General features: G+C 37.4%; 2 protein-coding genes across 2 annotated transcripts in view; one reads left to right on the forward strand and one right to left on the reverse strand.

Annotated features, from left to right (window-relative positions):
* The first annotated feature begins 374 nt into the window (after positions 1–374).
* Positions 375–4,159, forward strand: LOC145780187 (uncharacterized). Its single transcript, XM_082591894.1, has 4 exons — positions 375–490; positions 563–758; positions 1,967–2,105; positions 2,721–4,159. The coding sequence occupies exons 1-4, from the start codon at positions 375–377 to the stop codon at positions 4,157–4,159; spliced, it is 1,890 nt and encodes a 629-aa protein (XP_082448020.1).
* Positions 4,160–4,916: 757 nt separating this feature from the next.
* Positions 4,917–12,852, reverse strand: part of LOC145780188 (uncharacterized) — a 30,778-nt gene continuing 22,842 nt past the window's right edge. The window contains exons 23-31 of the mRNA XM_082591895.1: positions 12,609–12,706; positions 10,975–11,098; positions 10,330–10,455; positions 10,040–10,141; positions 9,598–9,727; positions 9,117–9,234; positions 7,422–7,572; positions 6,450–6,592; positions 4,917–5,517 (exon numbers count right to left, since the gene is read on the reverse strand). Coding sequence (XP_082448021.1) covers positions 5,341–5,517; positions 6,450–6,592; positions 7,422–7,572; positions 9,117–9,234; positions 9,598–9,727; positions 10,040–10,141; positions 10,330–10,455; positions 10,975–11,098; positions 12,609–12,706 — 1,169 coding nt within the window. The 3' untranslated portion in view covers positions 4,917–5,340. The remainder of the gene's footprint in view (positions 5,518–6,449; positions 6,593–7,421; positions 7,573–9,116; positions 9,235–9,597; positions 9,728–10,039; positions 10,142–10,329; positions 10,456–10,974; positions 11,099–12,608; positions 12,707–12,852) is intronic.

Below are 12,852 nucleotides of genomic sequence, written 5' to 3' on the forward strand. Positions count from 1 at the left end.
TTATATTAGGCTAGTAGGCTTACTGTATTTTTTTTTTAATTAAAGTTTAATTACTTCTGCAGCAAAACAAGCAAACATCACGGATCCGGTTTTGCTTCATCTCAATTACCTAAACAACCTTCCCTCCAATAAAAACGCAAGTAGGCCTAGAGTGGGAGCAAGAGTTTTTCGGCCTAACCGTAAGTTTTTGATTGAATTTACAGGAATACAATTGCATTTGCAGTAGGTTGTTACGGTAAAATAATCATGTTTTTGGGGAATATTCACAAAAAAATCATATTATCACGGCCGAGTTGCTGTATTTTAGGCCTTCAGCTATTTTTGCAGTTTCATCTCGACCAATCCCTCCTCCTGGTGTGACTACAACACAAAATATGCCACTTTCTTCCTCTCCATTCTCTCTCTGTCCACAATTTCCGCAAGCATGTTCTCAATGCTATGCATCTCAATTCAGTCTGGAAGCGCCTGTTGATGTTCCATATTGCCAAAGGTATTTTTTTTATTAAATATTTTGCGTCAAAAACAATTTAAAAGCGAAAATAACCGAACCTTCAACATCTAGAGTTCCATGTTTTTCCGAATCTCGTTTGGACTCAAACGCTCATCGATGCTTCAGTCAGCCAGGCTGTTTCTTTGACTTTGAATTGCAACAGTACCGAAGTGTGTTAGGACAAGCTGTACTACCCGGTGTTCCGATCTGTCATCTAGCCATCAGAAACGTGGCTTTTCATAAAAGAGCAAATGCTTATATTCAGCAAGTAAGCTAACTTACCTTAAACTAGCTCTACCATAGCTATGATCTTATCAATACGAAATATGCTTTAACATGCTTTAATTGCTTTAACCAGAGTGATTTCAACTGATAGATACTGCATGTTTTTTAAATTATAAGGCTAAAACATCAGTATTCCAAACGTGATTTTTTCTCCGTTTTATTCTGCTCTTTCTACAGTAGGCTTTCTGCTTGCGATGGTATCTTTACTAAAATAACTTTAGTTTAGACCAGAGGTGACGAACCTGCGGCCCGTCAAAGAATTTTGTGCGTCCCGCAAAACAATTTGGCAATCGCTCATGTATTAAAGACAAAAGACATCTCAAAGCTGTTTTATGCCTTCACTGGTACACCTTTCCTTTGCTATTTTCTTGCCCTAAACACTTTGTCTAAAAAAGTCGTTACAGGTCGAGGCTGACAGATGAAAATTTTAGTATGCAGTTGAGAGTTGCCACATCGTCTGTTCGACCTAATATTGAACGCTTGTCGCTTAGTCAAGCAAAATCTTTCCAAAAATCCTACTAAGCAAAAAAGTTCAATGCTTCAATGTTATTTTTTAATATTTTATGCTTCAATGCTGGATTAGATAGCTTCAGCTGTATAATTCACATGAGCTTTCGTTAGTTGTTCGAAAGAGAAATTTCACTGACTGATTTGTTGTTTCGGAGCATAATGGTCGAAACATTTAGTCAACTTGAGCAAAAATGATAGAGCCAAAAAAAAAGAAATCACACTCATATGAAAGCAAACGCTTCGAAATTTAAATTGTCTTCATTATCAGTGCAAGTAACTGTTGCTCTATCCTTTTTGCTCAAGTTGAATTGTTTTTATTTTTTATTGTTGCATGTTTCGATTCTGCGTAAGATAATTTCAACTGCGTGGGTTTTTTTTACTTTCATCTGCCGTTTTTTATTTTTCATGAATAATATGTTGAGTCGCTTCTAAAAGATTTCATAGTAGGTTACGATTAAAAAGTTGTGTGGCCCGATAACTCATGTGTAATTGACAAAGTGGCCCGCGACCGCAAAAAGTTCGTCACCCCTGGTTTAGACTTTAGAAAGTTTAGAGCAACGTAATGACGTCTTCGATAAAGTTAGTTTTAAGGTCTTTGAGAAAAAAAGAATATAGAATTTTAAATAAGAGTATTCGAAGTTTAATTTTAAAATAAAATATGATCGATTTGCATTGGTGCAGTACAATTCCTGGAATCCGCTTGTAACGGAATGCCTACTCAACGAAAATAGAGAAAACATCTACGGAACGTCTGCTGGTTGTAGCATGATCGAGATTTTGGAATACTTCGGCCATCATGCCAAGCGAGCTGGTTGGCCTGGTGAGCTATGTCGTTTATTAAATTTAGCCCAATGTAGCGTAAATTTGTTGAAAATAAGCTTTTATGTAAGTTATTTCTTGCAACAATATTTCTATAAAAAAGTGCTTACGGAACGCATCCGATCTCATGTTTACGCTTATGCCGCTAAACTAAAACCAGTTGCGCAACTTGAAGTTTGAGTCAAAAGGGTGAGCACATACAATGAGTTTACCTACGTAATTAAAGCTGGAATTTTCCGGTTGCGTTTAGAGTTAAAATTTGCAAAATATGGGAGATTCAACTTTAACTCAACCTTTATTTAGGCTTGTTTACCTTTATCAATTTGGTTTGTTTGAAAAATTTAATTGTCCAGTTCATTTCGAACTTCAAACAAACTTTTATTCCAATTTTGGATTCAGACCTGGAAAGGTGTTGAAACAAAAGGCCCACTTGCTACTCAATATGACTACGAAGCACATTTGGTATGAAAGTGTTGCATCTTTGCTGCAAAAGCGAAACAAAGAGGTGTCAAGTCTTTTATAACTTATTTATTTGCCACGCGATGACCGTTTTTTCGCCTCTCCCTGTCTGTTAAGCTTATGATCTATCTAAAATTAAGTCATGGCTGCATTTTAGGTATAACTCCAAAAGAATGTCTTTTGATCAACGGATGTTGGAAAACAACACCATCCTCCGACGGATATTGTGCTTATCCAATTCAAATCGATCAATTGCTGATTCGTTCAAGCAACGAAGAAAGACAATTATCGCCAAATGGACAAGAATCTTTTGGTCTCCCCTCTTGCATGCCTTTCGATCCAAAAGCAACTGGAGCTGATTTTCTTTCAGCTTATCACATTTGCCTGGCAAGTGGCTGTGCTGCAAGGGTCGACACCAATACATTATGGCGACATTTATACATGACGGGTTCAGTACTGACAAGTTTTGACAAACTAAAATACTTACAAATGATTTATTCCGGCGATGTACGAGCTGATAATTTTCAAGCACTAATTGACATTTTATTGAATAAACGTAACAATTTAGAGCCAGGCAGCCATAGGCCTATTGGTAATGTCGAAACGTACTCGTTAAATCTTCTTCTTGCGATGTCTTTAAACGGAAATACATTATCCAGTACTACAAACGTGCCTTTTTCGGTTAACAGTGAATCTGCATTTCCGTATTTTAAGCAATATGCCTCCAATGAACTCCAGCAACCACCAAATCAAGATGAGTACTTACAGTCACCAAATGGTTTTTCATCACCAGAATTTCTTTCAGTTTTGTCTCAAATTAATCACAGTTTTCCGGTTCCAACTTCGCCATGCCAGTACCAGCAAAAGCAGCTGCAGTACCACGGTCTTCCAAAATTAAAAGGAAGCTTTGCTGGATGTTGCGATAGACCATTATGTTACATTCCAAAAAGTCAACTTTCTTCGCAATATTCTGGTGTATCGTCTTACCTCACTCACTGGTCACATTGGGGCCAATGCAGTGCTTCTTGCGACGGAGGAAAACAGAATCGCACCCGTGTATGCATTGGCAAGACTTGCAATCCAAATGCCTTGAAGCTTCAAATCAGAACATGCAATACTCTTGATTGTCCTTACTATTCAAGCTGGTCAGATTTTAATGAATGCAGTGTGACTTGTGATGGTGGCATTCAAACAAGAACGCGAATTTGTCACGGTGCAGGAAACTGTCAAGGTCTAAACTCTGAATCACAAGCATGTGCTACAGGAAGATGCCCAACGTTTGTTCATGGTCAATGGAGCGCTTGCGATACTCAGTGTGGCTCAGGATTTCGACAACGAAAACGAGAATGTGCCGATGGTGGTAATTATGGGTGTCCAGACGAAGTTGTTTTTGATGAAGAGAAATGCGAAGCACTGAATGGAAAATATGTACAATCATGTAATCGACGAACCTGTCTCTTTGAGCAGATCTGCATCTACAACGGAGCTCCAGCTGCTTGCTGTGAAAACAATTATTTTTACCCAAACCAGCGTTGTTACGAAGGCCAATGCCGTTGCCGCTACAATCCTTTTGCTTGTATAACATCTTTTACATAAGGAGCAGTCGACGGCAGTGTGGTACGAAATAGTGGTGCGATACTGATGAGCCAAGTTTTGTGGTCGGTACACGTGTATATTCAATCCTTGTTACAATCTGTTGCCGATAAACATCATTTACATTAGATAAAGGTTTTTTGGTTCACTTGAATCGTTGGAGTTGCAGCTATATTTGTTTGGTGTAACATTCAATAAATATAATACTGATTATATCAATGAATGAATTTTTCGCTGTAACCTACCGTTATGGTTCTATTGTAAGTATATTTAGCCTACATTATACGTTATCAATGATTTTTTAATATCTACTGAAATTTGATAGCCGACTTGAAGCTTTTTGTGTATTGAAAAATGTTTTTCTGTGACTAAACATAACCAGTGTAATCTAATATTCAGCGATATAGGCTACGATTGATTTTGTGATGTTTTGTGCATGAGTGAAGTTACCACATCGAGTAGTAGCCTACGCTATCGTGAGCATGCAGGAGAATTATTTCAGTTATACGGTTTGCAATATTAGGCTTTTCGGCATCATTACGCTATATTCACCATTATGTTAAGTTTTCAGTGGGTAAATTGTAATGCAAAATGAATAACATATAAAACAGTTGTTTGAACCTGAATTTCTTCACTGGAGTGTTGACTAAACCCGCAAAATAAATATTAATGCAAGTTTTATTTAACAATCGCGCGATATGATCGAGCGTGTTCTTCTGTTTTAGCGATAGTCAAAGTGCCATTTTGCAAAGTATGGGTATAGACGAAATTCAACAGAAGGAACAAAAAAAGGCATAGGACGCATGTGGAGCTTGAATTAATTTATTTTATAGAACGAATAGCCAATTTATGTGAGCAAATGTTATTGAAATAAGGCTTACTAAATGTTAACTCGTAAATTTTTCACATTATTTACCGTATTTGTTACAAACTTTTCTACACAAGCTTCAACTGTTCATCTAGCAAGTATTTCTTTTCTACAATTGCACAAATGATATTTGTTGTAGTTAATCGAACAGAAACACAAAAACAATAGGTTGCTTTATAAGCATACAATTGCTACAGGTTGAAAACCGGCCGACAGTCAAACAAAAGCATAAAAAAGCATTTTGAAACAGCAATAAACTTTATTAATTTGTAAATGAGTGAAGTAACTATGATTATTCCTCTCGATTCACTCCGACTCAATCAACTCTGCTGTTACGAAGAATTTCTTTTATCCAGTTTGACAGTTCTGTGACTTTCGTGTAAATTCCCGGTTTCAAAAATCCACCACATCCAGTGCCCCAGCTGACTATTCCTGCTAAAAACCAGCGACCTTGACCCCGTTCTTGGCACACCAATGGTCCTCCGCTGTCGCCCTAATTTAGAAAGTAGATTTGTTGGACTACTGTAGTTCTGGTTAGTCGGTGCTTTCAATGAACCTTGTATATATATATTTTTTTTAGAAAAAACGTTTTCGGCACAACAAGTGATTCTCTTTACACGTCGTTGTAGATTACAACTAACCATTCTTATTTTACCTCATGCCTCATCATGTCTGTTGCTTCTCCTTGCGGTACTATGACGTAGGTAATTGCTCGTTTAAACGATCAAGTACCTGCCGCGACATTTTAGCTGTGTTCTAGAACCAGCTCAGTGGCCGAGTGGTTTCGCCTTCGGCTCTGGTGCTGGTAGATCTGAGATCGATTCCAGGTCGGGTCAAACCGAAGACTTTAAAAACGGTACCGATTGTGTTCTATCCTGCATAGCGCAGTGAGAATAAGTCGGGTAATAATGTGATAACATCGTAAACCTGATATAAATTAAAAATGAGCCCTGTCGCTAAAAGACCTTAGCTGTTGTAGAGCGACAATAAATAAAACCATAACATTATTATTATTATTACTTGTGTTCTAGCAGCGTAGCTTCATACAGCAGATTGTTAAGTAGTGAAGACATTTCAGTTGCATGTAATCTTTAGTTTGTAAGCTGTAGTGTATAATCTCTTTATTTAAGTTAATACCTGCTACCTTATTATGTTGATGTTAACCGCTATGTTTATGTTCAGCTATATCGTGTGTGTTGTTTATTAAACCCTAATTTGAGGATTTGTGATGAAGGACTGAAGGAGTATGGATTCATAACACACGTCTCATGTCATTTCAGCATCAATGATCTGAACTCAAGCAGTCTCAAGTTAAAACAAAAGCTACAATCCGAAAATAAGTAGATTAAACTTTCTTTGTTTATTAAATTAAGAGCTTCAGTAGCCTTCAGTGGTACGATTTTTCTATTTTCGAAAAAATCTTACTTGACAAGCGTCAACCCCTCCTGTTGGGCGACCAGCACACAGCATCCGCGGTGTAAGCTTTCCATCGTACCACATTGGTCTGTTGCACAACTTGTTCTCCATAATTGAAACTTGTGCTTCTTGCAACACCCGTGATAAAGGTCCTAAAAGCGAAAGGTAAAAGTGTAGAAATATAGTCACGTATCATTAAAGTTGAAGGTCTTTGGCAGTACAAAGGTGTTTAAACAAGAAGTTGACATCAGAACAAAAGTTCTCAATTAACCATATAACCCTTGGTCAAAGTTTATTCTTTCTGAGTTTTCAAAGCCATTTTCCTCCTCCGCTCATCTTTTTCCATCATTCCTTCTTTCAACAGAATATTTTAACAAGCAGGAATCCATAATGTCTCCATCTATTTGTTTGGTCATAACCTTTTTGTTTTTCAGATTATTTTCTTAAGAACGTATGATATATCTTGTATTCTTAGTATCTCACATCTCAGTGTATGTTCAAAATATGAAACCCTATAGTGGAGAATCGTATTCTTCTGATTAGGAGTTTTTCAATAACAAAATATTTTTTTTGTTTTTTCATGGTATGTTAAAAGATACTAGTCATATTTTGTTTCGAATCTATTCTAATAACACACAGTACACTGCAAACTACTGGTTATATGTCAGTCAGATGGAAGCAACGAAAGGACAGATGATATAGTCATCCAGTCAGCTGCTCTCGTTTTGTCAGCTACTCATTTGCTATTATGGGTCTTGCCAAGACACAGTAGTGTGCAACTGTGCAGTGTGCATGCCCCTCATTGCATCAGGCAGACGATATTTATGCCAAACTATTGTAAATGTAACAAAAAATATTTCGAAACGTTTTTCTGAGCTGAGCTAAAAACTTGTTCATAGTAAGTTAAATGAGAGTAGCCTAAACAGTAATCTTAATTTTTAGTACAATTAATAAACAAAAATTACTCAAAATGTGATTTACCGTTGCTGTATATTGTTCCCCAACCTGTTACCCAACAAGATTGCCTGGGATAAAACACGTGACTAAATGGAGGAAGACAAGCCAGGTTCACAGCATCCGACATAGTCACTGTGCCTCTCAGACGAACCATCGCAACGTCAAAGTCATAACTCTGTTAAAAAAACACATATTTAAAAAGTTCCTAAGTGTTGTAAAAGTGATCGGCCCTGCGTTTCATTTTAATAAAATATTTTTAGCAGATTATTAGGCGAAGGTATAGAACACAGGCATGTGAATCGTTAAATACCGAGTTGAATATATCGACCTATACCCTAATTCAGTAGTGTTCAAACTGCGGCCCGCGGTCCAGTTATTATTGGCCGCGATAAATTTTGAAAATATAATTGAGTGTGGTCGCATAAGAAGCATGAGCTCAACTCTGTTGCAGTTTTTAGTTTCAATACTAGATGGAGCCAGCCATATGATGGAAACACTGCTTCGTAACTGTTTCCGCTACTAAACAAAATTAAGCAAAGAAAAGTTTTACCGCTAGTCACCAGAAATGGCAACACCCAAGAAACGAAAATTTTGCAAGTCAGTGTAGAAAATTTCAAACACGGTGGGAAAATGAATATTTTTTCACAGAAATGTAATCTCGCCAAACACATGTGGATCAAACAAAAAAACGTTGACTACAAAGCCTATAGGGCTATAGGCTATTTTGTTTGGAGGGTGGTCCGTTTGAGCAAAGTAATGGTCCGATTAAGTGAGGAAAATTGCACAGAAAAATCAATTTAGATTCGAGACCTGTGAAAAGTGGTCTGATTAAGCTGGTAGTCCGATTAAACGTGGGCCAATTAAGCGGGGTTGATAACTGAAACGTTTCGTGACTGCCTTCTCTACAATATACAGTCTTGAAGCTAAGGCTGAATTTTAAGGACAAAATTAGTGAAAAATGTAATGCGACCCGCTAAGATTCACGAATAGCAAAATGTGGCCCATGGCTAGAAAACTTTGGGCACCCCTGCCCCAATCTAAACAGTCATATCAGGCCAATTATTTTGCAAATAGGCTATGTCGCGAAATCTAATTTGCATTGATTTACTGAGCGCTGATGAAACAAACGCTGGAGGTTATACAATGTGCAGGTCAGTGATTTCAAAGTAAATTTTATTGTTGCTTATTTTTTCACTATTGAAGCCTTTGTGAAGCACTAAACAAAGCAACACATAAATTTCAGGAATCAAATTTTGACCTATAATGCGTGGTCAATGGTCATTGTAGGCTGCAGTGTTTGAAATCATTAAGTCTGTCTCCAATTTACAACGTTTGTTAAACAGAATAAGCTAAGCGGAGACAAAGCATGCACAATTGCACATTTTGGTTTGGTTTTGAATCTTTATCCACGGACTGAGAAAGCATTTGATAAGTTATTCCTGGCAGTCTTGCATACATGAAGAGGTTTTGAACCACTGACGCAGACCGGTTACCAAGATTGGCGTAGTGAAGTTTCAGATAGATTTTGAACGGTTCTTGCCTGTGAATTATTCCATCCACTAGGACTAGGTAGCCTACCGCTGAACGGAGAACAGTCCTGAAAAGCATTGCTGGTGTAAGCCTAAACTATTCGATTCTAGTGCATTATAAGTTTGTTTGTCTTCTGATTAGTGTCCTTTTTTTAGGCGATAAAAATAAAGTATGGCTAAATCAACCAACCTGGTCGTCGTATCGTGGATGCATGAACATGGAGTCAACTTGAAAAACTTGAGTGTGTACGGAATTAGACTTTCTCTTGTGAAGTCCGAGCATTACAAAGAAATCAGTAGACTTTAACCTTAAGCAAGCAAACTATTGATTTAAAAAAGCAATAATAAAATATACCAAGCAAAACCAGCTTATACTTTTAGTCTTTTACACATGTTAAATAGCCTACTTTGAAAACACTCCACATACAATAAGCTTCATGGGCTACTGTACAGTGATGGGGGCCTGGAATGGACTTTGCTTTTGTTGTATATCGACTCCACAGTTGGTTAAAATAAAACACACTACTTTAATATAAAAAATGAATCCTGACTGACTTCTATCAAAACAATATAATCAACAATTTGCGATATTCATACTTCAAAGAATCCAAGCTGATTTTGAAACACACAACAGACAGAGAAGTTTTATCCAAAACTCTACAAATGGCAACCTCACTAAGCAATGGGCAGCAGTAACAATCCATTGTTTGTCAATAAGGGTTGCTCCACAAAAGTGACTTCGTGATCTTGATCTTCGAAGCGACGCTTGCCAAGGCCAGGAATGTGGTGTTGCGTCAATGCCTTCAAATATTTAATAACGATTGTACTGAACAAAGCTCTCACCATTTCGTATAACAAGATCATTAATGCGGTACATGGTAACGATAAAGGAGCAGTTTAACATGGCTTGGAAACACATCAATTTGGAAGCTCCAGATGTTCTAACTTTCACTTCAAACTATCCACTGTATTGTTTTCATTCATAAAACAAGGCTACAGTTTTTGTTTTTAAATTGAAGCGAGGTGTAGCATAACTGTCCCTACCCATGATACATTATTATACAAATTTAAAAACGCAACACAGTTGGAATACTACTGTAGCGACTTTTTCACCTCCTACAATTCTTTTATTGCGGCGGATTGGTTCATCGTCGTGAGTAAGCAGTCCGGCAGTAGTCAAATTGTTCTTGGTGTATGAATATCTATTTCCACAATCTGAAGTATAAAAAAAATAATAATGTAGGCTAATGTTACAAAAATATGTCTGGATAGTTTTCAAACTTGTCGTCGCGAAAGAAAAAAAAAAAAAAAAAAATTCTTTCAAGACGGTAGAAGAATATAAAAGCAACAATGCCAAAAGAGAGTTGCTGATGCGACGATAAAGACATCATGAACCATCTCACCGCAAGAAAGCTCGTCGGAACGATCCACACAATCAACGACTCCATTACATTTGACGTTTATAGCAGCAATGCATTGACCATTGTCGCAACGATGATCCGATAGCACGTCACACAACCAAGTGTGATCTAAAAAGCGAATAGATGTTTAGGCGACTTATGAATCAGCATAAATTGACTGTATGACACACAAGAAATGCACACACCACACGTATGATAAGTTAAAAATAAAACTTACCGTCAAAAAACATATTTCAGTTATTCAATAAATGAGAAAAGGAACCTGAAATGTTATTAAATTACACGTTTCGACGCAAACGTTGCATAGGCTACATTAAAGTTGTTCTCCCCTATAGCTAAGTTGGATAAGCACACGGTTGTGTGAATGAAGCCAAGGTCAAGCAACGATGGTTCAGCTCTCGGGGTGTGCACTTTAGCAACGCAGTTCAAAGACAGGTTTTCATTCAGCAGCACTGGTGGACAGAATAATCACGGATCAGTGGAATAATTCACACACAACAACACTTTAACAACGCAGAAACTTCTATCGATTTTTCTATCCGGGCCAGTGGCAGTAGGTTAAAGGTTTACAAAGATACTTTTTCAGTAGGCTTACGAGAAGGAAGATAAAAAAAAATAACGACTTACTGCATCTTCTTTCGTCTGAGAAGTCTAAACAGTCTTTGAAACCATCGCATCTCCACTTTCGACCGATACAAACACTTTCGTCGTAACAAAGAAAGTCATCTCCTTTGCAGGTAGCACAGCCAATCTTAAACCAAAGGATGATGAGCATCGAAAAGTGCAACATTTAGATGCAAATTTCCATTTAATACAGTGTTATATGTATGTAGCCTATAGCAGGGTTTCCCAAACTTTTTTAGGCCACGGACCACTATTTGTGAATCTGTTTATTCGCGGACCCCTAATACAAAGGTAAAAATAAATAAAACCGAATTTTGTTTATTTAAAAAACTGACAACATCAATGGGACGGATGGGATTGCTTCTTATTGCATATAAGTCATCAATTCTCGGAGTTATTTATGAGGTTTAGTAACATCAGAAGGACATTCAATAAAGCCAAGCTTAATATACTCGTCATCGTATCTTCGTAAGCGTATCATCTTCTTCTTTTTGGACAAAGCATGCTGATGGGCTTCACATTCCGCATCATTGCAATCTTCTTTTCGTTTTAAAATTTTATCCATAACTTTAAACTGGGCTACAACACTAAAATTTAAAGTTAAGATACTGAGTTTAACAACTAATTCAATGGCAGTATAATCACACAATTACATTATCCGATAACTTTACTTGGTTTCTCATCTCTATCTCACAACAAACTTTTCGCTCACCAATCTTCGTTTCACTAACTCTTGCGTAGGCAAACGGTTGAAATGATCTCAACAAAACCGCAAATCCCGAATGGCGATAAGAATATATAATTACGCCATAGACGAGGAATACGAGAATTTTTTGTAAACAACTTTTTAACTGCAGCGAAGGTGCAACAAGTAAGATTTACGATACTGGATAGCAAAAGCTTTCGAAATCATTTAAGTTGTAAAGAACTACGGCAATTATCTTTAACAGGGTATGCACTGTACAACGTATATGTGTGACTTTTAATTTTTTGTCATATCGCCACGGACCACCTGTGCATTCGTCGCGGACCACCAGTGGTCCGCGGACCACAGTTTGGGAAACCCTGGCCTATAGTATTAAGTTTTAAAATTTACCACGTTCAAAGTAAACCGTTTAATTTGCATAGATACAGTATAATTCCATTTAAAAACTACTACATAATGTAAATAACTTCTAGCAGGAAGACCAAATCATTCGACATTACACTACAGCTTTAATTTATGCTAATCCAAAGCGATCCAAAGTTAAAGTTTACCAAGGGATTTTGTTCAACAGTTCATCTTTATTACGTCAAATACGCTTTTCTGGTATGGGCTACCTTCATACGTAAGCATATACGTCGGTTGGTACTGTGTTTTCTCTCTGCTACCGGGTTGATGACCCAGCCAGATCGATGCAAATGCTTAGAGCTATGTCACGTTTTTTACACATGACCCTTGTACATGATGTTATGCTCTTACTGTTGTGCCAAAAAAATATCATCGACAGCATCTAGCAAATGTTAGGTATCACAGTAATATCGATCTCTGTGTGCCATTCTTGGACTTTCTAGGTCAACAACAAATGGTAGTGACCCGGATGAGGCTATGTATGCATTATTTAGCTAGGACAACAGCTTGTGATCATTCCACAAACCTCATCACTGCCATCTTTGCAGTCACTAGCTTCGTCGCATCGACTCTGTAGACCGATGCACTCTCCCGATAAGCATTCAAACTGGTTCCATCGACAACCTTTAAAAAAGAAACACAAATTTACGGTAGGTTTGTAACATATGGCGACCTATCTATAGCTTGGATCAATGGTTTGGACCATACTTATGTAGGTAAAGTACTTTTACATTTTCAGGTAATTCCGGTGATAAACTTGGTTGTGATAG

Source organism: Aplidium turbinatum, chromosome 11 (genome assembly GCF_918807975.1).
Source record: "Aplidium turbinatum chromosome 11, kaAplTurb1.1, whole genome shotgun sequence".
Lineage (NCBI taxonomy): Eukaryota > Metazoa > Chordata > Ascidiacea > Aplousobranchia > Polyclinidae > Aplidium > Aplidium turbinatum.

Excerpts from the sequence above, each read along its gene's own strand:
- LOC145780187 (XM_082591894.1), top strand. The coding sequence starts at position 375 with ATGCCACTTTCTTCCTCTCCATTCTCTCTCTGTCCACAATTTCCGCAA. Across the intron at positions 759-1,966 it reads CAAATGCTTATATTCAGCAA|TACAATTCCTGGAATCCGCT; the intron begins GTAAGCTAACTT and ends GCATTGGTGCAG. Across the intron at positions 2,106-2,720 it reads CAAGCGAGCTGGTTGGCCTG|GTATAACTCCAAAAGAATGT; the intron begins GTGAGCTATGTC and ends GCTGCATTTTAG.